The 27651-nt window shown below is 36.4% G+C and overlaps 1 protein-coding gene across 9 annotated transcripts in view; it reads right to left on the bottom strand.

Moving 5' to 3' along the window:
* Positions 1-27651, bottom strand: part of ATM (ATM serine/threonine kinase) — a 139153-nt gene that overhangs the window by 89734 nt on the left and 21768 nt on the right. For 8 of the 9 annotated variants that reach the window (XM_054524991.2, XM_063711358.1, XM_054524992.2 and 5 more), the window contains 17 exons: positions 23732-23897; positions 22827-23065; positions 20743-20906; positions 18767-18936; positions 16814-17185; positions 15541-15735; positions 14654-14749; positions 13430-13655; positions 11128-11253; positions 9862-9987; positions 8376-8465; positions 6140-6311; positions 4847-5046; positions 2306-2388; positions 2050-2205; positions 856-931; positions 611-741 (listed from right to left, as the gene is read on the bottom strand). In XM_054524991.2, the coding sequence (XP_054380966.1) occupies positions 611-741; positions 856-931; positions 2050-2205; positions 2306-2388; positions 4847-5046; positions 6140-6311; positions 8376-8465; positions 9862-9987; positions 11128-11253; positions 13430-13655; positions 14654-14749; positions 15541-15735; positions 16814-17185; positions 18767-18936; positions 20743-20906; positions 22827-23065; positions 23732-23897 (2788 nt within the window). The remainder of the gene's footprint in view (positions 1-610; positions 742-855; positions 932-2049; positions 2206-2305; positions 2389-4846; positions 5047-6139; positions 6312-8375; positions 8466-9861; positions 9988-11127; positions 11254-13429; positions 13656-14653; positions 14750-15540; positions 15736-16813; positions 17186-18766; positions 18937-20742; positions 20907-22826; positions 23066-23731; positions 23898-27651) is intronic. The other variant, XM_054524994.2, reaches the window with a different exon arrangement.

Genomic DNA, 27651 nt, shown 5'->3' with positions numbered 1-27651 from the left:
TACTCAGGAGGATGAGGCAGGAGAATTGCTTGAACCGAGGAGAAGGAGGCTGCAGTGAACCGAGATCACACCATTGCACTCCAGCCTGGGAGACATGAGCAAAACTCCATCTCAAAAAAAAAAAAAAAAAAGAATGAAATTAATATATGTTTATTCCAGTACTCAAATATAAAAGATCCTCATGATAGAATCCTTCCAGTGCTTCACTGGATGTTCACTCAAGTAAATATAATTGTAATTAACACAATGTAAAATGTGCTAATTATCATTTTATAAACTCACATAAAATCACAGTAATTTCCAAACAGTCCATATCTCCTGTACGTGATAGTAGACACACCTCACTCAAGTCAACCACTTGTTAGCTCTGTGGCATAAGCAAGTTACTTTACCTCACTAAGTCACAGTTTTCATTTATAAATTAAAGGAAATAATAGAATCTAAGTGACAGAAGTGTAAGAATTAAGAATAAACATAAATGCCAGGCACACCGTATATACTCAACAAGTGTTAGCTATTTTTAATATCGCAACTGTGAGCTGTTACTATGTAAGACATTCTACTGCCGTCTGCAGCATTCCAGATACTTCATGAATATTTGACCCATTACCTATTGATTGACTCTGCAGCCAACATGCGAACTTGGTGATGATTATCAGCAAGAAATTGTGTAAATACTTCATTTACAGGAAAGTCTTCTCCCATTACATTAAGAATGGCCCATTTTGAATAAGGATCGACCTATGGGAAAAGAACTGAGGTTAAATATGAAACAGAGAAAAATTACTCATTAACAAACAAAGACTGCTTTAAAATTTTCAATGGAGATCTTACTAAAAAAATGCAAAAACTCACCTCAAGCAAAGTTTTAAGGCAATTTACTAGGGCCATTCTTACAGAGAATATATATTTCCTCTCCTTTGTTAGATGCCTGAAATCAAGTAAGTTTCCCAAAGTTAAATAATCATTCCGATAAAAGCACTCAGAAAACTCACTGAATATTAAGGTTATTATGTTGCTTCCAATATGTCTTTCTGTGCTAAACTTATTTGTCATTATGTGGAATATGCCAACATACTCACCTTCCCAAAAATTCAAGCTAAAAGAAATTAGTGTGAAAGAATTCATTTTAGTGTATATTATTTGTTTTATACCATTATGTCCTTTTTTGGGGGCTTCCATAGAATGGCTAACTACATTATAGTAAACTTACTTTAGAAAGAAATTTCTTTGTTAAAGTTTTGTTTGGTATATTGAAGATTTCAAAAGCACATTCAGGCCGGGTGCACTGGCTCACACCTGTAATCCCAACACTTTGGGAGCCAAGGTGGGCAGATCACTTGAGGTCAGGAGTTTGGGACTAGCCTGGCCAACATGTTGAAACCCCATCTCTACTAAAAATACAAAAAAATTAGCCAGGCATTGTGGCGGGAGCCTGTAATCATAGCTGCTCGGGAGGCTGAGGCAGGAGAATTGCTTGAACCTACTAGGCGGAGGTTGCAGTGAGCAGATATAGCACCACTGCACTTCCAGCCTGCAGCCTGGGTGATGGAGTGAGACTCCATCTCAAAAAAACACAAAAACAAAAAACATTCTATTTATTTAGAATTACTCAGCAATCAAATAGTACAAGGGTTCTAAATTATAGGTATGTGCTCCTCTGTAAGTATCAGGGTGTTATCTTGGAATGTGACAATATGCATAAAATAACCAGATAAGGACAAGGCCAATTTGTTCATTTTGGGAACATGAACAATTCAACTGATTTTGGCTTGTTGTCCTTTCTTTATTCACTATACATGTCAAATTATTAAGTGATTCAAAATTTGCAGAGAAATGAGTTAAACAGTTTAGAAAGCCAAGCCTTAAACAAAAAGCAATGTAGTTCTTCAAGCGACTGAGGGAAACACAAATTACATTCTGCTATTCTTAAAAGATGTATTAGCTATGTAGGAAGATCAGAAGAAATCACTGATGTGGATACAAAACTTGCATTCATATCCACAGATAGCAAAAGAAAAATAAGACCACAAAATAGACTGTACCTACCAAAATGCTCCAATTACTGTAAGAAACTGTCCTTGAGCATCCCTTGTGTTCTCAGAGTCCATATTGCTTTGACCTAGGTTTTTCACTATATGAAGGACATAGTTTAAAATAGTTTTACAAACATCTTGGTCACGACGATACAAAGAACACACATTACTGTGGTAAAAAAAAAAAAAAAAAGTTTATAAGTTTAACAGAACACATCAGTTATTTTATAAATTTAAAGTGAACATAACATAAGATTTTAATTTCTTACGATAGTGGTTTCAGAAGTTCAACAACATCTTCCACTGGCAAGGGGTACTCTTCTCCAGGAAGCTCCTTTAAAAGCATTAGATACTAAGATGGTAGGAGGGAAAAAAATCAGGTTTATCCACAAATCATTTACTTTAAAAAGTATATAAACATAGGCCGGGTGCAGTGGCTCACACCTGTAATCCCAGCACTTCGGGAGGCTGAAGCGGGCAGATCACAAGGTCAGGAGTTTGAGAACAGCCTGGCCAATATGGTGAAACTCCATCTCTACTAAAAACACAAAAATGAGCCAGGGGTGGTGGCAGGCGCCTATAATCCCAGCTACTCAGGAGGCTCAGGCAGGAGAATCGTTTGAACCCAGGAGGCGGAGGTTGCAGTGAGCCGAGATCGCGCCACTGCACTCCAGCCTGGGCAACAGAGCGAGATTCCGTCTCAAAAAAAATTTTTTTTAAGTATGTAAACATAAATTCATACATGCACACACATACACACACACAGCTGTAAATTTTTAAGAGGTGTATAGTAAAAACAAAAGGCTTCGAAGTCAAACAGAAAATTCAAATCCCAGTACCACAGCCTTAACTTTTCTGGTAAAAAACTTGCCTCATGTCATCTAGGGCCTTCGTACCCTCATCTGTAGAGTGGAGATATATCACTTACCTGGCCAGATACTGTGAGGATTAGAGAAAATAAACGTAAAAGTCTAGCTTCTATTGTGGAATTCAATAAATGATCATTATTACCACTGTTGCAGTTAAGAGCTTGAGCAAGATTCTGAAACTGTAAGTCTCCACTCTCCCAAAATAATGCTTGGGGATAATAGACCAGTGGTTGAAAACTATTAATGAATTTTGGAAAGCACAGATAATCATGGGCAGGGAAGAAGTCAAAAACCCTGACCTATCTTCCCATAAGGCAATCTTGTAAGGCTCCTTATGGTACTATGCACAGAAAGGGCTGTTGCAACGACCAGTTTTAATGGTAGTTATTATCTGGGCAGCCAGTTTCCAACAACTACCAAATAATTTTCCGGCTATACTGAAATAATAAGGGATTTTTTTCCTATTTACATATAGAATAATATATTTCTTAATCCTTTTCAGATATTAACAAAGGAAATTAAATGATCCTTTTCATTATTTGACATGAGAGTCATGTACATGAGGTTACTGAATGTTTTGAAGTGTCTTGAAACATCAATACTTCAAGAAAAGCATGTAACTTCCTCTTGGTCAGGGATAGAGACTTGAGTATCTGCCAGGACCTAAACCAGGGGCCCAAACAGGGCACAACCAAACTTGTTTCCTCACTCTAAGGGATTGAACGTGCATTTTCACCAAGGGTGGGAAACACGACCATGGATTCCACCAATGACTCAGCCTACAATTTACTGTGATCAGAGGTTCTAATTAGGGACTCACCAGGCATGTTTGACAATTTGCTGGAACTGGGGACATGACCTAGGACCCAACTTGCTACTCGCTAGGCCAGGGGCTCTACCTCCACATACACTGGGGCTACGGCTAAGAAAATGGCCCCCATGGTCAGATTAGTTATATATAAGGTTGTTGAGCAAATAAGTAAATGTATTCAGGTTGAGTGGATAGTCAGGTTTTGGGGTGTTTTTTCTAACTGCTAGTAAAGCAATTTACAAATTTGGACAGAAAAAAAGATAAACTGTGTGATGTTGGCTTGGATTTGAAGATATCTATCAACAGACAGATAAATGGACAGGGTGAAGGCAGAAGAGGAATTACTTTTGCAACATTCTCGTCAAAGTATAAATCTAATCATAAGGAAACATCAGACAAACTCAGAGCAATGGACCTTACTATTCAAATATATGAAGGTCATGATAAATAAAAAAAGAACTGTTCCAGATTGAAGGAGACTAAACAGACTACACACCTAAATGCAATGACAAAATGTTAACTTCCTGATTTTGATGATTATACTGTGGCTAAACAGAAGTGTATCCTTGTTTTTAGGAAATATACACTGAAGTATAAGGAGCATCACGTGTGCGATTTCATCTCAAAATGGTTCAGAGAAAATGATGTGTGTATCTGCGTATGAGTGTGAGTGTGGAGAGAGGGAATGATTAAGCAAATATGGTAAAATGTTAACTGTAGTATTCTTGTAACTTCACTATCATTTTGAAATCAAATTCAAAAAACTGAAAATATATAAACTAAGGTCAAAGGCAAGGTTCCAACTTCAAACACAATGTTATGTAATATTTTTACTTTCCGGGTCTATATTTCTTAGCCTAATTAAAATAATTTATAACAATTAAACCTAAAGATAATAAATCTATCCAAAACCCATCTAAGTTTTAATATTTCAGCATCCACTTAAATCTGCTCACAGCACATTAAAAGAAAAAGTGTTATTTTCCAACTAGTCTCAGGTTCATTTCTCAAGAAAGCAATTTCAGTTCTTCAAAGACACCATGTGATTCTTACATGCCAACTCATTACAATTACATTTAGTCAGCAACATCAGATAAAATCCAAGAGCTTCTTCATTTAACGTAACTCACCATATGCAGGTGGAGGGATTTGGTAGGGTCTAGCGTGCTAGAATCAATTAACATTAACAATTTCCTCCGAATATCAGCTGCCCTAAAGGACACAGTATTGGTCTGAGCAGTAGTTACACACAAACACAAGAACTTGAGCATGTCTAAGAAAAGTAGATCTTGCTTTGACAGATATTCTTCAGCTAAAGGATTAATGGCACCTAAAAATAAAAAGCACTCATTAACACTAAGAGAAGGGCACAACAGCCATATATATTCATATTAACTCAAATTTCCTCCTCTTCACAAAAAAAGTATATGAAAAGCAAAATTATAGTGAAATTAATTATATACTGAAAGCTTCAAAAGTCTTTTTGAGAAATTATCCAGGATTCTGTTGTCAAGAAATAATTTAAAATATGAGGAAAAAAAAACCCTTAGACAAATGATCATTGCAATAATGTTTATCGTAGGAAAATAGAAAAGAATCTAAATTTCTGACCTAAAAAATGTAATTATGTCATAAAATTCTGACATAAAAAAAGTAAATTATGGCATTTATGACAGAAAAATGGTGAAGCCATTAAAAAGTATGACTATCAAGAAAAGCAACTACCTGGAAAAATACTGATAATTAAACAGGCATTCATAACATGTGAATGTTGATGTTGACTACAATTTTGAAAGTTTCTACAGAGAAATAATAGAAAAAGGTTAAAAGCAATGGCATTACAGGTGTGTTTTCATTTCCTGCTTTCTATTGCCAAAATAACCTATCATATGATTTTATTTCTTTTTTTGAGACGGAGTCTCGCTCTGTCGCCCAGGCTGGAATGCAGTGGCGTGATCTTGGCTCACTGCAACCTCCACCTTCCCAGGTTCATGCCATTCTCCTGCCTCAGCCTCCTGAGTAGCTGGGACTACAGGCGCCCGCCACCATGCCCAGCTAATTTTCGTGTTTTTAGTAGAGACGGGGTTTCACCATGTTAGCCAGGATAGTCTTGATCTCCTGACCTCGTGATCCGCCCGCCTTGGCCTCCCAAAGTGCTGAGATTACAAGTGTGAGCCACCACGCCTGGCCTGGTTTTATTTCTTTAATAGTTATCTTAAGTTCCTTCTATGAAGAATAAAATATGAAACTAATAAATTCAAGTAAAAAATCAGAAAAATATAAAGTATATAGGAAAGGAACAATCCTAAAAGGCTATACTAAGAGAAAATGAAATAAGCACAAAATTGGTATCAATGAGGCCTCTTATACTGCCATCAATATAAAGAGGTAAAAGAAATCCCAAGTAGTAAATATGTATTTACCTATGGTACTTTGGCTCTCTCCAGGTTCGTTTGCATCACTAACACTACTATCAGGGTAATCGTTAAATAGATTCATGGATGACTGATCCTCCACCTCCATTAGATTTCCATTAGTATCAACTTCCATTGATTCTACTTCTCCACGGTCAAATGGCTTTTTGATTAAGGATGCCTTCAAGGAAGAGAAACAAATATGTTCAAGATGACTTCTTGCAGAAGCATGCTGTAGTCAAAATTTACCTAATCAGGCTGGGTACAGTGGCTCACATCTGTAATCCCAGCAATTTGGGAGGCTGAGGCAGGTGGATCACCTGAGGTTAGGAGCTCGAAACCAGCCTGGCCAACATGGTGAAACCTTGTCTCTATTTAAAATACAAAAATTAGCTGGGTGTGGTGGTGGGCACCTGTAATCCCAGCTACTCAGGAAGCCGAGGCAGCAGAATCACTTGAACTCGGGAGGCAGAGGCTGCAGCAAGCCGAAATCATGCCACTGCACTCCAGCCTGGGTTTGACAAAGCGAGACTGTCTCAAAAAAAAAAAAAAAAAAAAAAAAAAAATTTTTACCTAATCAAACAATTCAAGGTTCATGTGTAAGTATGAACACTACAGTACTTTTTCTACTAAATGTCCAACAATAGTAAAATGGACATATAACCTGTAATATGTCTACATAACAAAATAATATGCAAACTTTAAAAATTATTTCTTATATTAAGAAGTTTTGTAACACCCAAAGTGTTACCCAAAGAGGGTGTAGGAAAATGTCTAAATTGGTATGACTATTTTGGAGGACAATGACAATATCCATCAAAAAGTAAAATTTGCATTCCTTTTGAACAAGCAAGTCTACTGCTAGAAATCATCCTACATCCATCATATACACAAATACAAATAGACAAAATAAAAGTACAATAATCTGTACCACAGAAATCTTTGTAACCCAAAAAACTAGGAACTACTTAAAATGTTAATTAAGAGCAGATGGGCTTTTTGGCTCAGTGCGGTGGCTCACACCTGTAATCCAAGCACTCTGGGAGGCCAAGGTGGGCAGATTATTTGAGGTCAGGAATTCTAGACCAGCCTGGCCAACATGGTGAAAACTGGTCTCTACTAAAAATATAAAAATTAGCTGGTTGTGGTGGCACACATCTGTAATCCCAGCTTCTCGGGAGGCTGAGGCAGGAGAATCTCTTGAACCTGGGAGGTGGGGGCTGCAGTGAGCCGAGATTATGCCACTGAACTCCAGCCCGGGCAACAGAGCAAGACTTCGTCTCAAAAAAAAAAAAAAAAAAAAAAAAAAAAAAAAGGAGCAGATAAGCTTTCGTATACATATATACTATTCACTATTACCATGCACTGCTAAATAAATAAAGTATAACAGCAGATAGCTTATAAGTACAGTGACATGGAAAATGATTAAGATGTGTCATAAAATAGAAATAAGTTACAGAATATGTTTTCACTCAATAGATATTTCAATATCTACTCTGTATGCCTGGCAGTGTTCCAGAAAAAAGAATGCATGTGGCATAAGCCCATTTGTATGGAAGAAAAATAAATACTACAATAAGAATATGTTGCTTGCCTAGCAAGATTTTTGGTCACTTTTAAAGAACAAAGAATTATTTTAAATTTTGGTACAATGTTGCATAGAAATAGCTGTGAGCCTAGATGATTCGTTCCCAATTTTTAAATGTATTATTTATTGAGAAACTAAAGGCAGGCACTACTATGCTAGGTATTGATATTAAGAAGCAATCAGGTATATTTCCCCACAAGACAAATTATTTAATTTCCACATTTTATTTTTTAAATTTTTTTATTTTTGAGATGGAGTCTTGCTCTGTCGCCTAGGCTGGAGTGCAGTGGCATGATCTTGGCTCACTGCAACCTCCACCTCCCAGGTTCAAGCAATTCTGCCTCAGCCTCCAGAATAGCTGGGACTACAGGCGCATGTCACTACGCCTGGCTAATTTTTAGTATTTTTAGTAGAGACGGAGTTTCACTGTGTTAGCCAGGATGGTCTCAATTTCCTGACCTTGTGATCCACCCACCTCGGCCTCCCAAAGTGCTGGGATTACAGGCGTGAGCCAACGCACCCGGCCTTAATTTCCACATTTGTAAATATGTAAGAGCTATATGTTGTGAGATGCATCCTTATTTACAAAGATATTTCAACAAAAAAATTATGCCTATTAGAATCAAAATATGATAGCAAAACAGGAAGCATACTTACTAAACTTTTACAAATATCTGCAATGTCATTCATTAGCTTTGATGTTAACAATCGCAGGAAAAAGCCAGATGCAATCTTATTTGGACTCTTCTGCAATTAAGACAAACAAAGAACCAAGCAACAAAGAAATAAAAACAATTATTCTTGGCAGACAGTGTTTTCTCTATCTTGAATGTAATGTAGATAAATAGTTTACTATTAGGGCCAAGATATATGCTGCTTCAAAAACACATCTTTTCTTAGAGTAATAATAACTATACTGTACATCTTTCATTGTGCTTTAACAACATTAAAGTAACAGCTATTGACCCTAAACATAAGTAAGCTATAATTATAGGTTAGAGTTTATTCTACTTTTCTCCTTCCCCACTTACACCAAAAGGGAGGAAAAACACTTTACAAAACCAAGAAATATGCTGATAATATTGCTATATGGCCATGTACCTAATACTAGGTTTGAAATATATTTCCAATTATTATCAATACTCTGGGGCCTGGCTTGGCTATCCCACAGGCTGCTGCAGATAAAAACAAAGATTACACACAGTAGCACTCTTTCTACCAAATGTTATGTAAGGTGATCTGAGCAAAAGAAAGTAAAGTATGTGCTGGAGTTATTGTTGTGTTGCTCACTAGCCCCACTACGCATACCACATAGTTTGGGTCAAAAAATTTTTATTAAATGAATGAAAATGTCCTAGGAATAAAAGAGTCATCTATATGGTTATATATAGAAGTCGTAAGGCAATCTCAGAAAACTTCCTGAAATTATAAAATTAGTTTCATGAGAAACTCAGATTCCTATTGCTTATTTGTCTGGATATTACCTTTATGTACCATTCAACTGAATTTTAAATCAATCTGTATAACTTATGAATGTGACCAGATATGGTAGCTCACACCTGTAATCACAGCACTTTGAGATGTAAGGATGTAGTGTAAGGATCACTTAAGCCCAGGATTTGAGACTAGCCTGGGCAATGTGTAAAACCCCACCAATACAGAAAAATACAAAAATACAAAAATCAGCCAGGCATGGTGGTGTACACTTGTAGTCCCAGCTACTAAGGAGGCTGAGGTGGGAGAATCACTTGAGCCCAGGAGGTCGAGGCTGCTAAGAGCCCAGGAGGTCGAGGCTGCTGGATCGCAGTGATGTGATCACTCACTCTGGGTGAAAGAGCGAGAGACTGTCTCAAAAAAAAAGAACAAAAATAAAAGTAAAAAATAAACTTATGAGTGGACAACAAAACAGTAACACCAACCAGTAATCAATTCCCTGCATAGGCTACACTTTCAAGTTAAAAGAAAATTTTAGCTAGGTGGTACATGCCTGTAGTCCCAATTACTCGGGAGGCTGAGGTAGGAGAATTGCTGGAAACCAGGAGGTCAAGGCTACAATGAGTTGTGACAATCCCACTGCACTCCAGCCTGGGTGACAGAGAAAGATCCTATCTCAAATAACAAAACAAGAAGAAGAAAATCTTACCTTGGTACAGTTGCTTAAGCAACGTGTACATAGATGCATCATATTTCTCAAGGAACCAATTCTGAATTCCTCATTTGTCTTATTTTTAAACAGAGTGATACTTTCTCCTGCACATTGCATTAGAGACTATTACGAATAGAAGGAAAAATGCAAATTCCAGTTAAAATTATAGTTTAGTATTGCTTTTTACAGTGTACTTTGATCTTGGACATACTATAAAATAAAAAATAAAGTGCACTTAAGAGAAAAAATGAAATGTTTTTAGAAGTTCCACGCAGTCATACAGTATAAGCAAAACTCATTAACAATTTTTTAAAATGGCAAATCTTATACTCTGTTCTTGCAAATCATACCAGTGACAGAATACTACCAAGCGATAAGAAAGAGTTTCATGCTTACAGCCTATCATTAAAAAGTCAGGAAACAACAGATGCTGGACAGGATGTAGAGAAACAGGAATGCTTTTAAACTGTTGGTGGGAGTGTAAATTAGTTCAACCATTGTGGAAGACAGTGTGGCAATTCCTCAAGGATCTAGAACTAGAAATACCATTTGACCCAGCAATCCCATTACTGGGTATATACCCAAAGGATTATAAATCATTTTACTATAAAGACACATGCACACATATGTTTATTGCAGCACTGTTCACAATAGCAAAAACTTGGAAGCAACCCAAATGCCCATCAATGATAGACAGGATAAAGACAATGTGGCACATATACACCATGGTATACTATGCAGCCATAAAAAAGGATGAATTCATGTCCTTTGCAGGGACATGGATGAAGCTGGAAACCATCATTCTCAGCAAACTAACACAAGAACAGAAAAACAAACACCGCATGTTCTCACTCATAAGTGGGAGCTGAACAATGAGAACACATGGACACAGGGAGGGGAACATTACACACTAGGGCCTGTCTGGGGTTGGGGGGCTAGGGGAGGGATAGCATTAGGAGAAGTACCTAATGCAGATGACGGGTTGATGGGTGCAGCAAACCACCATGGCACTGTATATCTATGTAACAAACCTGCATGTTCTGCATCATGTACCTGAGAACTTGAAGTATAATAATAATTAAAAATTAAAAAATTAAAACAATTTAAAAAATACATAGTATAATTTCTTCTCATATTACATAAATAAAAGAGAAAGGATTAACCTGCATAAAATTTAATGTCTTCCAAACAAATGTAATAATTTTCTCAGGAATACATTTCATTCAAATTTATCCGAAACTTTATTAGTACAAATTCTCCTACCTTGGCTTTCTGGAATAATTCTGACTTATATGCTTCCTCTTCAGCTACTACACCCATATAACAGTAGCAGCCAAGGACACCCACCAAAAGACGTGAACACCGGACAAGAGTTTCTGAATTTGTAATCTTAAAGTAAACCACAAATAAAAATATATATATTTCATAAATAATTTAGTATACTCTATCTTTTGTAAGAACAAATTCTACATACATATTAAAAAACAAAAGTTCAGTTAACTGAGTTAAAGGTGGCATATCCTGGATAGCTCTAAAAACAACTAGGGGATCACTGTAGAATTATAACCAGGATTCTCAAGAAAAATAGCCTAAGTATCTCCTGATGGCCAAGCAGGATATATCATCTTAGGGTGGAGCGTGTACTGTACACATAGGCCCTTAAATATCTGAGGTAGGGATGAAAGAAAAGAAAAAAAGCTTCACAGGCAAATAAATGACTATAAGTCTTAGAACACAAGTAGAAATTACAGCCATATAAAGAGACATTAAAATGACATTTTAAGCTTCTGAAGAATAGGAATCTTGACTTATTCAGCTTTTTAGACTCCACAGAATAGCCTAATTTTTTTCTACTAGATAAAAGTTTAGACAGCTGGCCAGGCATGGTGGCTCATGCCTATAACCCCAACACTTTGGGAGGCCTAGGCGGGCGGATCACCTGAGGTCAGGAGTTTGAGACCAACCTGGTTAACGTGGTGAAACCTTGTCTCTACTAAAAATACAAAAATTAGCAGGGTGTGATGGCAGGCACCTACAATCCCAGCTACTCAGGAGGCTGAGTCAAGAACATTGCTTGAACCCAGGAGGCGAAGGTTGCAATGAGCCAAGATCACGCCACTGCACTCCAGCCTGGACAACATAGCAAGACTCCATCTCAAAAAAAAAAAAAAAAAATTCTAGACAATTTTATAGAATTACTAAGAATCTGCTAAGTTACACACAAGATGTTCAGATTTTTTTTGTTCCTACAGGGTAGGAAATGGCATTTTAGGAGAAAATATACAAAACTAAATTACTTTGTAATGAAAGTGGTTACAATTATGGTGCAGAAGAACGTCAGTAAAGATCATAAAGAGGCACACTGTCCCCTCTCATGTCCTCAAGTCATTTTCCCTGGCTACCAAATTCACTCCTTTGAACGGACTGTAGGCTTTATTTTATTTAATCATTTACCATGTAATAAGGCACTGTGGAGGATATAAAGATTAATAAAAATATGTATGTCCTTTTAAGAGTTTACATTTAAGAGTTATAGTTCAAGAGCTATTTGTATACAAACCATATGTAAATATCCATGGTAGAAAGAAGATGCTAACTGCCATTAAAAATGTGAAACATTAAGTACTATGAAATTAAAAGATGAAAAATTATTAGGCCAGGCACAGTGGCTCATGCCTGTAATCCTAGCACTTTGGGATGCTGAGGCGGGTCCATCACCTGAGGTCAGGAGTTTAAGACCAGCCTGGCCAACATAGCAAAACCCCATCTCTACTAAAAATACAAAAATTATCTGGGCATGGTAGCACTAGCCTGTCCCAGCTACTCGGAAGACTAAGGCAGGAGAATTGCTTGAGCTGGAAGATGGAGGTTGCAGTGAGCCAAGATCACGTCACTGCACTCTAGCCTGGGCAACAGAGCAAGGCTCCGTCTCAAAAAGAAAAATTCTTAGAATCTTACTTTCTGAGATTCTAAGAAAGGCGTTACCAAGGATTTTCACATGTGGATGATCTGAATACACAGAAATAGGTAGAAAGACATTTCACATTTTAAAAAACGCAAGTTTTGGCAAGAGAATAGTATACATGAAGAGAACTCATGATTTTATGAGGCTAAAGGAAATTCCTAGATGATGTCTAAAATAATTGCTAGTCCATTTATTGTCTTTACTAACCACTCATCTCTCTTCAAATGCCACCAAAATCTATTAGATTTGTTTAAATCGTGTTCTTTTCTATTACTGTAACATTTCCCTCCTTTGTATTTAGAGGTTTTTTTCATTATATAATCGCTATGCTCAAACTCTTACTATTCCTTACTAACCTACACAAGGAATTATTTCATGTCTACCATAATTTCCAGTACAAAGGAAGTACTCAAATTATTATTCTTGAGTTTTACTTTAATTATGCTAAGTTGTCCAATTTGTAGCCCTTTACTGCCACTTTGCTTTTAAAATCAAGCCTCCCACCATCCTTGGTGTTATTCCTGCCCCTATTTCTCCTTCCTAACAGTTTACCAAAGTTGAATCATATATAAGCTTAGTTCTTTTTTTAAAAAATCTCACCTCAGATGAGTAATTATTCAGAAGCTGTTCTGATAATCCCAGAAGATAGCGATCCAGTGATTCCTTGAGATTCTGGTGGACAGAGAAGCCAATACTGGACTGGTGCTTTTCTATACCACATTCTCTCACAATGGTTAAAAAGTCCATCTTGTCAAAAGTTGTCTGAAGAAATAGTTCTTCTACTTCTGAGAATGAAAGTTCTTCTTTATATTTTTGGTGGTGTTCACTTCAAGAAAGTAAGATCTTTAATATATAAACCAAGTACCTAATGCTTTGCCTTATATGTATTAGCAATATATTACAAAGGAAAACATTAACCTAGTATCTACATCATTCAAAGACTACTTATATAATTAATAGATTATTGTTTTAAATGCTTCTCTTCTTTGATACCTACTTGTATCAAATTTCATTATTCAGTAGCAAATTTTACTAATAGATAGAGAAAAAATACAAGTTACAATCTCAAAGGCAAATTCAGAAAGTATTTTTAAAAACACCAGATATAAATGTTAAGCATAACATTGTCTGCAAACATATCCCTTTTTTCACCAAGCACAGGAAGTAAAGAGCATAGGTTTAAAAACCTTTAACATCTGGTATAGGTAAGCAGTTACACATCATTTGGGTTAGAAAAGTAATGATCTTGCAACCAAAGTTTCATTATTGTTGTTGGTATTTATTTGTTTTCCACTATCAATTTCTCCAAAAAGTAGGAATTTTTTTCATCTTTTGCCCTCTTGAGGGAGATAAGGAATTGTGCCAGTGAGTCATTTTCAGTCACAGCAATACAATCTAAGTCTCTTGAATCAATCAACTAAAATCAGGTTTAGATTTATTTTTGTTTTCAATTATCATTAGTTTTTAAAGCTAACAAATAGTCAAATCATAGCTGATGTACAGAAATGGGTAACATCTTTAAGAACTTATTTCATATAAATTTTATATTCTTAATTTCCCAGCATAACCATTCAATTTTTCTCACTGGCACTTGTCACATATTATACTATACAGCATTAAAAAATAGTAAGCTTGATCTAATGTTATATAACATAGATTACAATCACTGAATTAAAACAACCTCTTCCCTGGCTAACAGTTGCAATTTTTTTGGACCAATTTAGTTTACGATTATTAAGATGCAGCTACTACCCAGCTAAAATTATCATCTTTGTAATTAAAGCTATAGCTTAAAATGACAAAGAGCATTATTAGATAACATACCATTCTGGCACACTTTGGAAAAAATTCATTGCAGCTTTACAGTTTTTCATAGTGAGACTCACAAGAATTTTCTCCAGTACAAGATGAGGAAAATTACTATAAAGAAAAACAAAAAGCTTCACTTAGAAGACCAACAGCCATGTAAAGAATACTTTAAACTTTAACATCCATGTTTAGCTATAAATCTTGACTTCTAAAATCTGGATCCTAGATTAAAATTGCTTTCATCTATACTGAATCTCTTAATATCTAAAAGGACAATTTAAGGAGGACAACCATTGTTACTATCATTTCCAATACTGTTTAGAAACAGGATGTCTGATTAACATTATTTCTGAAATAAATAAAAGGTTGTAAAATTAAAGCAAAAGTACTTTAATTGGATCCATTCGGAGGTCTGCTTGCCAATCATTTGGTTCCAATTACCAATCTGTGGAAGGCTTAAGTGGACGAGTGGCTCCATTCCTCTATCCTAGTGCTTACATCCTGTTTTGTCTTCCTCATTTCCTCATCTCATTCATAAAACGTATTTTACCCAAAAGACACTCCCATTATGAGAAAGCATCCAGGATCTACATGACTCAGATATATGGACTTATTTATTTAAAAAATCAGAAAGGAACACATAAATGCTCAAAGAATTATATGTGCATTCTTCATGCACATCCCCCATATTCTCACAGTGAGACAACCCTTTATTTCAGAAGCAATCAGGCATAAAGACACAGATAACTGTGAAAACAAACATAATATTTAATAATTAAGGTTAGATCTGGGAAATTCTGCATTGTTATTATAAAATAAAGCCATCTGGCATCAAATAAGTGGAGAGAGCCTGATAAAACAAACAAAAAAAAACCAGCAGCATGCTAATGAACTTAAATTACCTGTGAAGAATTGGAGGCACTTCTGTGCTATTTTCTAAGTCACCCTCTAGCTGATAGAATAAGAGCCATTTCATTATTGATTCCTTTAAAGAAAAGCTTCTATTTACTTCACACATATTTTGCTCTATTCCCATTTTTACTGTTCCTGGAACTATACTGGTGGTCAGTGCCAAAGTCAAACAGCATACTGCAGGACTATAACAAAACAAAGGACAATTGTGAAAAGCAAGCTATTGGAGGGGCAAAGACTTTATCTATCAGGACAGCGCCTGGCACATACATTTAGTTAAGGTGACTAAATGAACATAAAAATTGTTAAAAGTCTGATTACATTTGGGAAGATTCTTGATTAAAAAATAGCTCATTTATTAACAGTGCATAGTACTACAATTTAAACACGGCTATTGAATAAATGATAAATTGCACATAAAAGAAATTTAAACTCTTCATAATTCTTTAAAGAAAGTCTTTTGGATACACGTATACAATTAGAAGGAATAAGACCTGGTGTCTGATACATCAGTAGGGTGACCACGGTTAACATTAATCTATTGTACATTTCAAAACAGTAAGAAGAGAATAATTCAAACGTTCCTAGCATGAAGAAAAGATATGTAGGGTGCTGATCTCCCATCACCCTACATGAGTGTGTCATATGAGTGTGTCAAATTATCACATGTACCTTGAAAATATATAACTCTATTATAGATCAATTAAAATTTTTTAATTAAAAAAGAAATTCCTTAACATTAGGCTTTAATAATTTGTCAACATTTGAAATTAAATTCACTTATGTACTTAATTTTTTTTTTTTTTTTTTTTTGAGACGGAGTCTCACACTGTTGGCCCAGGCTGGAGTGCAGTGGCGTGATCTCGGCTCACTGCAAGCTCCGCCTCCCAGGTTCACGCCATTCTCCTGCCTCAGATTCCCGAGTAGCTGGGACTACAGGCGCCCGCCACCACGCCTGGCTAATTTTTTGTGTTTTTAGTAGAGACGGGGTTTCACCGTGTTAGCCAGGATGGTATCGATCTCCTGACCTTGTGATCCACCTGCCTCAGCCTCCCAAAGTGCTGGGATTACAGGCGTGAGCCACCGCGCCCGGCCCACTTATGCATTTATTAAGTCTTCTTGGCCAAACAAGAAAAGCATCTGAAATAGAATTTGACATCTTTAACTGACGTAACAAACTACAAAAATGATCAGGGATATGTGAGTGTGTGTGTGTCTGTGTGTGTTTATCTGTAAGTAAGACATAATGCATGCTGAACTTACCATGAAGGTCTGCAGGCTGACCCAGTAAATAACTTCCAGAATTCTCTGTCAACCTCAACTAAACTACCCTGAATTATGGCTCCAAGTAAGCCAAAGTTTTCAGCTTGTATTTGCTCAGAACTTATACCACGAAAGGTAATACACCAAATTTTATTCCAGAGTTTTAATAAATCTGACTTTTGTGAGCTTTCTAGGTTTGACCTCTTGTCTTGACACAATGCAACTTCCGTAAGGCATCGTAACACATATGGTGTACGTTCCCCATGTCGCTGTTGGGGTAGAAGCTGAGATAGTATCATCAGTAATGGAGACAGCTCACAGTTAGGTAAACTTGCAGGATACTTTGATATTAATTGGGTTGCAATCTGTAGCCTAAAAAAAAAAAAAAGGATAATTTGAAAACTATTCAATCACATTAACAAACTAAAAGGAAATACATAGACATGGTACTCTTACAATATCCTAATTAGAGAATCACCATCATCATTTCCATAGTACTCTAAAAATAAACTGGCTGTTAATGTCCTGCTTCCTAAATTGGCAGGAAAATTGTCAACGTTTTAGCTAGCTGGGTAAGTTAAGTTTCCCTTAAACAAATATTTTAAAGGATATTAAATTAGCAATATTTGGGCCAGGTGGTTTCCCAGCACTTTGGGAGGCCAAGGCAGACGGATCACGAGGTTAGGAGTTTGAGACCAGTCTGGCCAACATGGTGAAACCCAGTCTCTACTAAAAATACAAAAATTAGCCAGGCATGGTGGCACATGCCTGGAATCCCAGCTACTCAGGAGGCTGAGGCAGGATAACTGCTTGAACCCGGGAGGCGGAGGTTGCAGTGAGCCAAGATTGTGCCACTGCACTCCGGCCTGGGCGACACAGCGAGCCTCCATCTCAGAAAATATATATATATGTTTAGCAATATTTTATTTCTGAGTTATCTTGTACATCCTTGCTCTTTAGTCACCAAACGATTCCTCTAAAACAGGAAAACAAAGAAACCCAAAAAACTGTTTTTCCTTTATATTAATTCAGTTAATCCAATAAATATTTGCTGTGTATTCTCTAGAATGTGTGATACTTAAGAATAGGAATCTTATGTTATTCATCTCTATATCTCTAACACTTAGCCCATAACAGGTGTTCAATAAATTACTCTTGACTAAAAGGACAAATTAAGAATCTTAAATAGCTACTCTTAACTATATAAAAATGAGCTTAAGCAATAGGTATCTAAATCAATATGCTTTTCCCCCAGAAGTCACTTACACTTAAACATTCCATCAACATGGTAATCAAAAGAGCACTGATCACAAGTTTGACTATAATCTATAAATCTCTGTCCTTACAGCAGTTGCTTAACCGCTCTGGGTTTCAGTTTCTTTTCAGTAAAGCAAACAGGCTGAACTAGATAAATTCTAAATATCCTTACCAGATCTAATATTTTGGGATTTCAAAGTATTCCGTAGTTTATTTGATTACTTAAATATATGTGAACGTTATATGAGAATAAAGAAGATAGAAAATAAGAGAAAATAACTTTTTATCATGGCATAAGGTCAAAATTATTCTGTGATTTCTTAAGATTATCTTTAACTTCTTCCTAATTCTATTAGAAGGTGCTACGTATGCTAAAATCTATTGTTGAAGTGCACAATTCAGTGAATTCCATGAGGTGCACACTTCTAATTGCCTATCAGAGAGCCAGTCCTCCTTCTTAACTTGCTATGACAATATGATTAAAAAAGGTGGCCCGGCCCTTGGCCCCAGCAAATAAGCCATTAATGATTGATCTCATTTGTCATGGCAATCACATATCCCTTTGCTAGTAATAGATTTGGGGGTAGACAAATGACTTAGTTCTGGTTGAGATGAAAGGATTCCACTGAAAGTTTTCTGAAAAATAACATACAAGAGATTAAAATAACACTGAATGAGAAAATGATAACATTTTACCAAGGCACAAGATCAAAATCATTCTGTGACTTCTGAAGGTGATCTTTTATTACTTCCCAGCCTAGTTCTATTTTCTTCCTTTTGCAAGGTACACTGTAATCACTAGATTCTCTTTGTGTAGTAGTATAAGATTGAGAAATCTCCAAGGATCTGGTATCTTCATTAAAAACCTGTAAAATAAAAATAAATCCACTTTTTTCTTTTTTTTTTTTTTTTGAGCCAGAGTTTTGCTGTTGTTGCCCAGGTTGGAGTGGAACAGCACGATCTTATATCACCACAACACCTCTGCCTCCCAGGTTCAAGTGATTCTCCTGCCTCAGCCTCCCGAGTAGCTGGGATTACAGGCATGCACCACCATGCCCAGCTAACTTTGTATTTTTAGTAGGACAGAGTTTCTCCATGTTGGTCAGACTGGTCTTGAACTCCCAACCTCAGGTGATCCACCCGCCTCAGCCTCCCAAAGTGCCGGGATTACAGGTGTGAGCCACCATGCCTAGCCAAATCCACTTTTTTCATTGCTATTGTCTTCTAATATTTCATTAGGGGGAAAAAAAATTCTTTCTGAAATGAAGATACAGGGAACTCATAAAGCAAGAGTAATACATTACAGAAACATATAAATCTGATAACATAGTAAGAAACAAACATTTTGCATGACAGTAATGGCACTTTACAAAGCAGGTATTACCAAGTAATGCATTAGTTTTATTTCCTGGGAACATTTACTAAAAGCACTAAGAAATCTAAAAGTAAAGCAAAAACCTTTACTTTCAAAGGGATTCAATTTTTTAAATTTAAGAAATTTTAAGAAATATTAAGAAAATATTTGACAGAGTGAAATTACTACTCAGGATGTTAACCAAATCTCTGGGGAACAGAGTTTTATTTAAGAAACATTAGGCCATCAGGTGATGAATGGGTAAGTAAAATGGAGTATATCCATACAACTGAATACTATTCAGCAATAAAAATGAATGAAGTACTGATTCATGGTAAAACATGAACTTTGAAAACATTATGCTAAGTCAAAGAAACCAGACACAAAAGACTCACATATTGTATGATTCCATTTAAACGAACTGTCCCAAACAGGAAAATCCACAAAAACCAAGACTGATTAGTGGCTGGTTGCCAGGATCTAGGAGATGCAGGGAATTGGGACTGAATGCTAAGAAGGATGAGGTTTCTCTTGGAATGATAAAAAAAGTTCTGGGCTGGGCACGGTGGCTCACGCCTGTAATCCCAGCACTATGGGAGGCCGATGCAGGCAGATCACAAGGTCAGGAGTCTGAGACCAGGCTGGCCAATACGGTGAAACCCAGTCTCTACTAAAAATACAAAAATTAGCTGGGCGTGGTGGCAGGCACCTGTGGTCCCAGCTACTCGGGAGGCTGACACAGGAGAATCACTTGAACCCGGGAAAGGGAGGTTGCAGTGAGCGGAGATTGTGCCACTGCACTCTAGCCTGGGTGACAGAGCAAGACTCCATCTCAAAAAAAAAAAAAAAAAAAAAAAGTTTCTGGAATTAGTGATGATGGTTGTACAACACAGTAAAAATACTAAAAACCACTGAAATGTACAACTCAAAATTATGAATTTTATGCTATGTGAACTCTAGCTTAACTGCAAAAAAAGAAACAGACTGGGCTTGGTGGCTCATGCCTGTAATCCCAGCACTTTGTAGAATACAGTTGAGTCGAATCGAATCATTAGGGTTAGGGTCACCTTATTTCCTAGAGACAATCATTTAAGAATGAAAAAGTTCATTGTTAGTTTTCAAATATCTGCAAAAGCATTAACTTTTAAATTAAAAGGGTAATTCCAAATATTTCTGATATTTTGAAAGGAACAGCTGCATGTACAGAGTCATTTTATAGGCTTTTTGTGAGAACACAGGTTTTAAAAGCCCAAAACACCCACTTTAAAAAAAAAATTAACAGGAAATTTCTAAATGTGACATGACCTACTTACTGTACCTGGTGACAAATATCTGCCATCAATTCAATCAAATTTTCTTTGACGGCAATATTACGAAATCCTGAAGAATACTTTCCTCTACTTCCTATATGACTTATCTCATTCACTAGCAGATCATATAAGTTGTATAAAATACTTTTCCATTTTGTTGATTCATAAGCACCTGTAATCCAAAAAATTAAAATGTAATTTATTTATGTACTGTTTACACTGCTAGCTCCCACAAAATTATTCAGCTGTCAAGCTGCATCAGCGTTAGAAGACATCTGGTCCAACCTTCCATTCAGTACTAATGCCTCTTCTGACAAGATCCTTGACAAACTCTATTTCATAACTGTCCATTTTACATTTAGATAACTGTATTTCTTATAAATTTCTTCCATATTCTGACCTAAAATCTGCCTTTCTCCAATTTATTCTCCCACCTGAGGCAAATACAATTAATATGTTCTCTCTCTCATATGAGGACCAAGTTCTCCGTATGCCTTTTTCCGGCCTAAGGGAAAAATATTACGAGTTCCTTCAACTAGTGTAAAAATGACATATTATTCAGACTTCTCACCATTTCAGTCATCTTTCCCAAGACACATTCCAGTCAACTTAAAATGCTGACTGTACAAAATCTGGTGAACATGATAATCCAACTGTGGCCTGACTAGTATGTGAAACAAAAGGTCTATTATTTCCACAAACAAGGTACTACAAAATCTATTAATGTAGTCTGAAACTACATTAGCTTTTCTGGCATCCTCATCATCCTGCCAATTTTAAATTCATCCTAAATATGCAGTTAACTAAATCACTAAACATATCATATCACCTCCTAATAAGCCTGATCTTCATCCTGGAGAGAAGAGGTGAGTAAAAGATGAAAAACTATGAAAAGTCACTATTCTTTCACTTATAGTAGTTTCATGGCCTACATATTATCTAGACATACTTACTAGAAGAGCCCATAAAACAAATACACAGCTACTTTTGATAAAAAGTGGCTACACGGCCAGGCGCAGTGGCTCATGCCTGTAATCCCAGCACTTTGGGAGGCTGAGGCGGGTGGATGGTTTGAGGTCAGGAGCTCAAGACCAGCTTGGCCAACATGGTGAGACCCCATCTCTATTAAAATATAAAAATTAGCTGGGCATGGTGGCGGGCACCTGTAATCCCAGCTAATCAGAAGGCTGAGGCAGAAGAATTGCTTAAACCCAGGAGGCGGAGGTTGCAATGAGCTAACATTGTGTCACTGCACTTCAGCCTGGGCGACAGAGTGAGACTCTGTCTCAAAAAAAAAAAAAAAAAAAAAGTGGCTACAAGACATTTCCTCCATTATAGCTGCTATTACTCAATGTGGTATGCTGTTTTAAGAAAGTCACTATACTAGCCATGATGAGTTGGTCCAAAGGCTAGTATAAGCCCAAAGGCAATCATAGACAGAGCATGTTCCAGCCAATAAAGTTCCTAACTACAGAAAAGCACTATACCTTCTGGGCAATACTCTCTTGGTATAGGACATATATGAAGGAATTAAGGAGAATAAGTGATTCTCCTTAACAAGTGATACTCTAGGGCAAACAGGGCCCTAGAGTAACTATGAGGCTTAAGGCAGCAATTTCCCTGTTTCTGCCTCACATTCCTATTAAAGTAATATGTATGTATCTTCCTCAGGAGCTGAATAATCTGACTGGTTTTAGTCCAATTTACGTATTTTATCTTCTATTAAAAGTAATAGGTGGATAAACAAGATCCTGCTTTCTTTAAATTCTTTCGCCCTACAGTCTGTGTCAGACCCCTTAGTACCTAAGTATTGATGCATAATTAGCTCCTAGAGGGAACAATGCCTCAGATTTGTTTGTATTTCCCATAATACCTAACATTGTATTGAACAAATAGAAAGGCATAACAGAATCTGCTACCACTGCTTCAAATTCTAAAAACTCTATGAAAAACATTCTCATGGCTAATTAACATTATCAACCAGAGCAATCCAGAGGAAAGTCATATCCTCCTAAACAACACTAATTTTATACTTAAACTTCTATGTTTGAATGAAGAAGCAAATTCAAAACAGTAAACATTTCCTTTATACCTTTTTCTTGGGTTTTGGCTCCTTTTGGATGATGGATATAAATTTGCAGTTGAAATAATTCAATAATGACTTCTTTTAAAGAATCATTAAGTCTATGTTGAGTCCAAATATAAAGCAAAGTGGGAAGAATTTCATCTCCTAATTCACACACTCGAATTCGAAAGTTGACAGCCAAAGTCTTGAGGAAGATAGTAAGAGCTGCTAAGATATGATTTAGACCTGAAGAGCTCTTTTCTTGTCTGTGAGGAAACAAACAAACTCAACTGAGTATAACAGGGGGAACAAACTGCACAAATTGAACAGTTATGAAGTGGTATGCTGAAAGAAAAAAAAAAAAACCCTAATTTTCAAACAATAGTCTTAATTTCAAAACTATTCATTAAAAAAAAAATCACAGCATTACTTCACACTAACAAAAAATTAGTTCTTATTTGGTGTTAAGAGACCACTTCTGTTAGCTCTCCCTCATGCTAAAACATTGTCTAAAAATAAACAAAACTGATTTGTAACACCATTTATAAAATGTTTCACATTATACATTGAGTACTGCCATACTAATGTACAACAGTAATACTTCCAAAATATTTTCCTATTTTATTTTATTCTCAGTTATTAAAACCATCCTCAAAATGGGGGAAATGCAACAACTTAGATGATATTTAACTTTCCTGGTCAACAGAACATCAGCAAGACACATCTCCCACTTGAAAACTTCATGTAGTGTTCTGCATATTGGATATTCAGAAAGTGTTGGACTTGGTTGTCTCTTTAGGAATCCACCAGTTCTGTTATGATGGATCAATGTTTTATTTAAAGGTAGAATTTTTAGTTACTGAGTCTAAAACATGGTCTTGCAAGATGAAAAGTATTTCAATACAAAACAAAAGAAAAAGAGATTAGATTACCTTGCACACTGAATAGCCTTGGAAAAAAAGTCCAAAAATTTGGAATTTAATCCGTCAGTCTGAGAACAGCATCCTTTGGTAACAGCATGAATTATTCTAGCCACTAAAACTCTATGAACATCTTGTGAAGGTTTCAGATAGAGCCTGAAGTACACAGAGAACAATTCTTAAAAAAAAAAAAAAAAAAATTTTTAGTCATGATTTTTTAAAAATCAAAATGTATTAAATGTTACAATTTAACTTAAATATGCCGTAATCCCATACAGAAAAAAGATTTTAAAACTGCACTAATTTATTTTTAACATAGTAAAGTACTCCATCAGTATTTAATTTTATCTTATATAAAATGCTTTTAAGACAGCAACAACTATAAACTGCTGTGAGAGCACCAGTTTAAGAGCCAGGTCGCAGAAACATTACTTAACTTCTCTAAGCCTCTGTTCCATCATCTAGGCCTAAGAAAGCACTTACAGTACATACTCCAGGGGGTTTTCTTTCTTCTGTTTTTTGAGACAGAGTCTTGCTCTGTCGTCCAGGCTGGAGTGCAATGGTGCAATCTTGGCTCACTGCAACCTCTGCCTCCTGGGTTCAAGCGATTCTCATGCCTCAGTCTCCCAAGTAGCTGGGACCACAGGTGCACAAAACCATGCCTGGCTAATTTTTGTATTGTTAGTAAAGATGGGGTTTCACCATGTTGGTCAGGCTGGTCTCAAACTCCTGGCCTCAAGTGATCTACCCACCTTGGCCTCCCAAAGTGCTGGGATTATGGGCATGAACCACTGGGCCCGGCCTCCACAGTTTTTTAAAATAATAATACTATTTGATTAATAATATGCAAAAAATGTGTTGAGACCTATGAAGGGTATGAAATTTTACTCTGCTTGGATTGTTTCTTATTTATTTGAGGTAGAGTCTTACTCTGTCACCCAAACTGGCGTGTGGTGGTAAGATCATGGCTCACTGTAGCTTCAATCTCCGCAGACTCAGGTAATCCTCCCACCTTAGCCTCCCAAGTAGCTGGGTCTAGAGGCCCACACCACCACACCCAACTGATTTGTATTTTAGGTAGAGACAGGATTTCACCATGTTGCCCAGGCTGGTCTTGAACTCCTGGGCTCAAGTGATCCACCTGCTTTGGCCTCCCAAAGTGCTAGGATTATATGCATAAGCCACTGTGCCTGGCTGAGATTTTACCTACTTGTAACCTAACACATTAGCATGACAGTTTCCTGGGTGCTAACAGGAGACCTGAGATTCCTGGTAAGAGAAAAAGGACAGTTTATTTCTCCTAGCAATGATGGTAGCCAGACTACCTTCATTTTTGCATCAGTTCCCCAGTACCAAAGGCAAGGTAAAATGGGACACTTGACACTGCGAAAACAGTGGACTGAGTTATAACAGAGAAACCTCAAGCTTTTTATAATCAATAGGCTACAAGTAAATCTGTCCTGTTTTAGAGGAAGCCATCATCTGACCTTAGATGATCCACCTGCCTCAGCCTCCGAAAGTGCTGAGATTACAGGTGTAAGCCGCTGCACCCAGCCCCCAAATAACATTATTACACAATGTTATACTTGTGTATATTGGGACTTTATATATAGACAATCATGTCATCTACAAAAGGGGAGTGTTATTTCTTCCTTTCCAATCTGTATGCCTTTTATTTTTCTTGTCTAACTACCCTGGCTAGAACCTCCAATATAATGTTGAAAAGGAGTGGTAAGAGTGCACATCCTTATCTTGTTCCCAATTTGTCTTATGAAAGGCTTTAAATTATGGATTCAATTTATTCTCCTAATAGTTATGGGACTAGTCAAATTATCTATTTTATATTGGATGACTTTTGATAATGTATGGTTTTGAGGAACTGGCCCATTTAAATTAAGAGATGTTCATAGTGTTTCCTTATTATCCTTTTAATATCTATAGGATCTGCAATTAGATCTCATTTCATTTCTAATATCAGTAACTTTGGTCTTTTGTTTGTTTTTTTTTTTTTTAAGAGATGGAAGTCTCACTACACTGCCCAGGCTGGATTTGGACTCCTGGGCTCAAGTGATCCTCCCCCTTCAGCCTATCAAGCCATAAAAAGACATGGAGGAGCTGAGAACGGTGGTTCACACCTGTAATCCCAACACTTTGGGAGGCTGAGTTCAAGTTGCTGGCATGAGCAACATATTAAGACCTTATCTCTACTAAAAATGAAAAATTAGCAAGGTGTGATGGCTTGTGTCTGTGGTCACAGCTACTTGGAAGTGGGCAGGAGGATCATTTGAGCTCAGGAGGTCGAAGCTGCAGAGAGCCATGATCTCACCACCACACTCCAGCCTGGGTGACAGAGTGAGGCCCTATCTCAAAAAAAAAAAAAAGAAAGAAAGACAGAAAGAAAGAAAGAAAGAAAAAGACATGGAGGAACCTTAAATGCATATTACTAAATGAAAGAAGGCAATCTGAAAATGATACATACTGTTATGATTCCAACCACAGTCACATACTACATAACAACATTCTGTTCAATAACAAATGGCAATATGAAAAGGTGGTACCGTAAGACTGTATTAGAACTGAAAAATTCCTATTTAAATACTTAGTGATGCCATAGCACAAGAAATTACTCACAAGCATTTGTGGTGATACTTGTGTAAAAAAACCCACTGCACTGCCAGTCATATAAAAGTATAATACATACAATCATGTACAGTACATAAACCTTGATAATGATAATAAATGACTAAGTTACTGGTAAAATGTTAGGTTTATGTACTTACTCTACTATGCTTTTTATCACCATTTTATACTATATTCCTCCTTCTTCTTCTTAAAAAAACAAAACAAAACAAAACAGTAAAACAGTCTCAGGTAGGTCCTTTAGGAGGTATTTCAGAATAAAGCACCATTATCACAGGAGATGAAAGCTCTGTGCATGTCCCTGAAGATCTCCCAGGGGGACAAGATGCAGGGAGAGAAGACAGTGATACTGATGATCCTGACCTTATGTAGGCCTAAGCTCATGTGTGTGTGTCTTTGTTTTCAACAAAAAATTTAAAGGAAAAAATAGAGTAATAATTTCATTTAAAAAGCTTATAAAACAAAAGAAAAAACATCTATAAGTATGTAAGGAAAAAATATTTTTGTACAGTTGTACAATGCATTTGTATTTTAAGCTAAGTGTTATTACAAAAGAGTCAAAAAGTTTAAAAATTTTTAAAGTTTATAAAGTAAAAAAGTTATAGTAGCTAATGTTACTTTAGTATTGAAGAAAGAAAAATATAAATTTTTAAATTTGGTAGAGAATAAGTGTTTACAAATTCTACAGTAGTATATAATATCCCAGGCCTTTACATTACCACACATTTACATACCCAGAGCAACTTCCAGTCCTGCAAGCTCCATTCATGGTAAGTGCCCTAGACAGGTGTACCATGTTTTATCCTTTATACCATACTTTTACTGTACCTTCTCTATGTTTATATATGTTTAGATACACAAATACTTGCCATTGTGTTACAGCTGCCTACAGTATTCAGTATAGTAACATCCTGCACAGGTTTGTAGTGCAGGAGCAGTAATACCATACAGCTTAGGTGCGTAGTGTTATACCATCTAAGTTTGTATAAATACACCCTATGATGGTCACGCAACAAAGAAATTGCCTAATGATGTATTTCTCAGAACATATCCACATTGTTAAGAGACGCACAATTGTATATGACATGCTGGAAAAGGCTAAACCATGGAGATAGCAAAAAGATCCATGGTTCCCACAGTTTGCAAGAAGAAAGAGATGAAAAGGTGAAACACAGAGGATTTTTCTGACAGTGAAACTATTCTGTATGATTCTGTATTAGTGAAAAACTGTTACCATTCTCTCCCAGAGGAAAAACAAATATGACCATCTCATTAGATACAGAAAAAGATCT

The sequence above is a fragment of the Pongo abelii genome, chromosome 9 (genome assembly GCF_028885655.2).
Source record: "Pongo abelii isolate AG06213 chromosome 9, NHGRI_mPonAbe1-v2.0_pri, whole genome shotgun sequence".
NCBI lineage: Eukaryota > Metazoa > Chordata > Mammalia > Primates > Hominidae > Pongo > Pongo abelii.
This window is presented reverse-complemented; position numbering and strand designations above follow the sequence as displayed.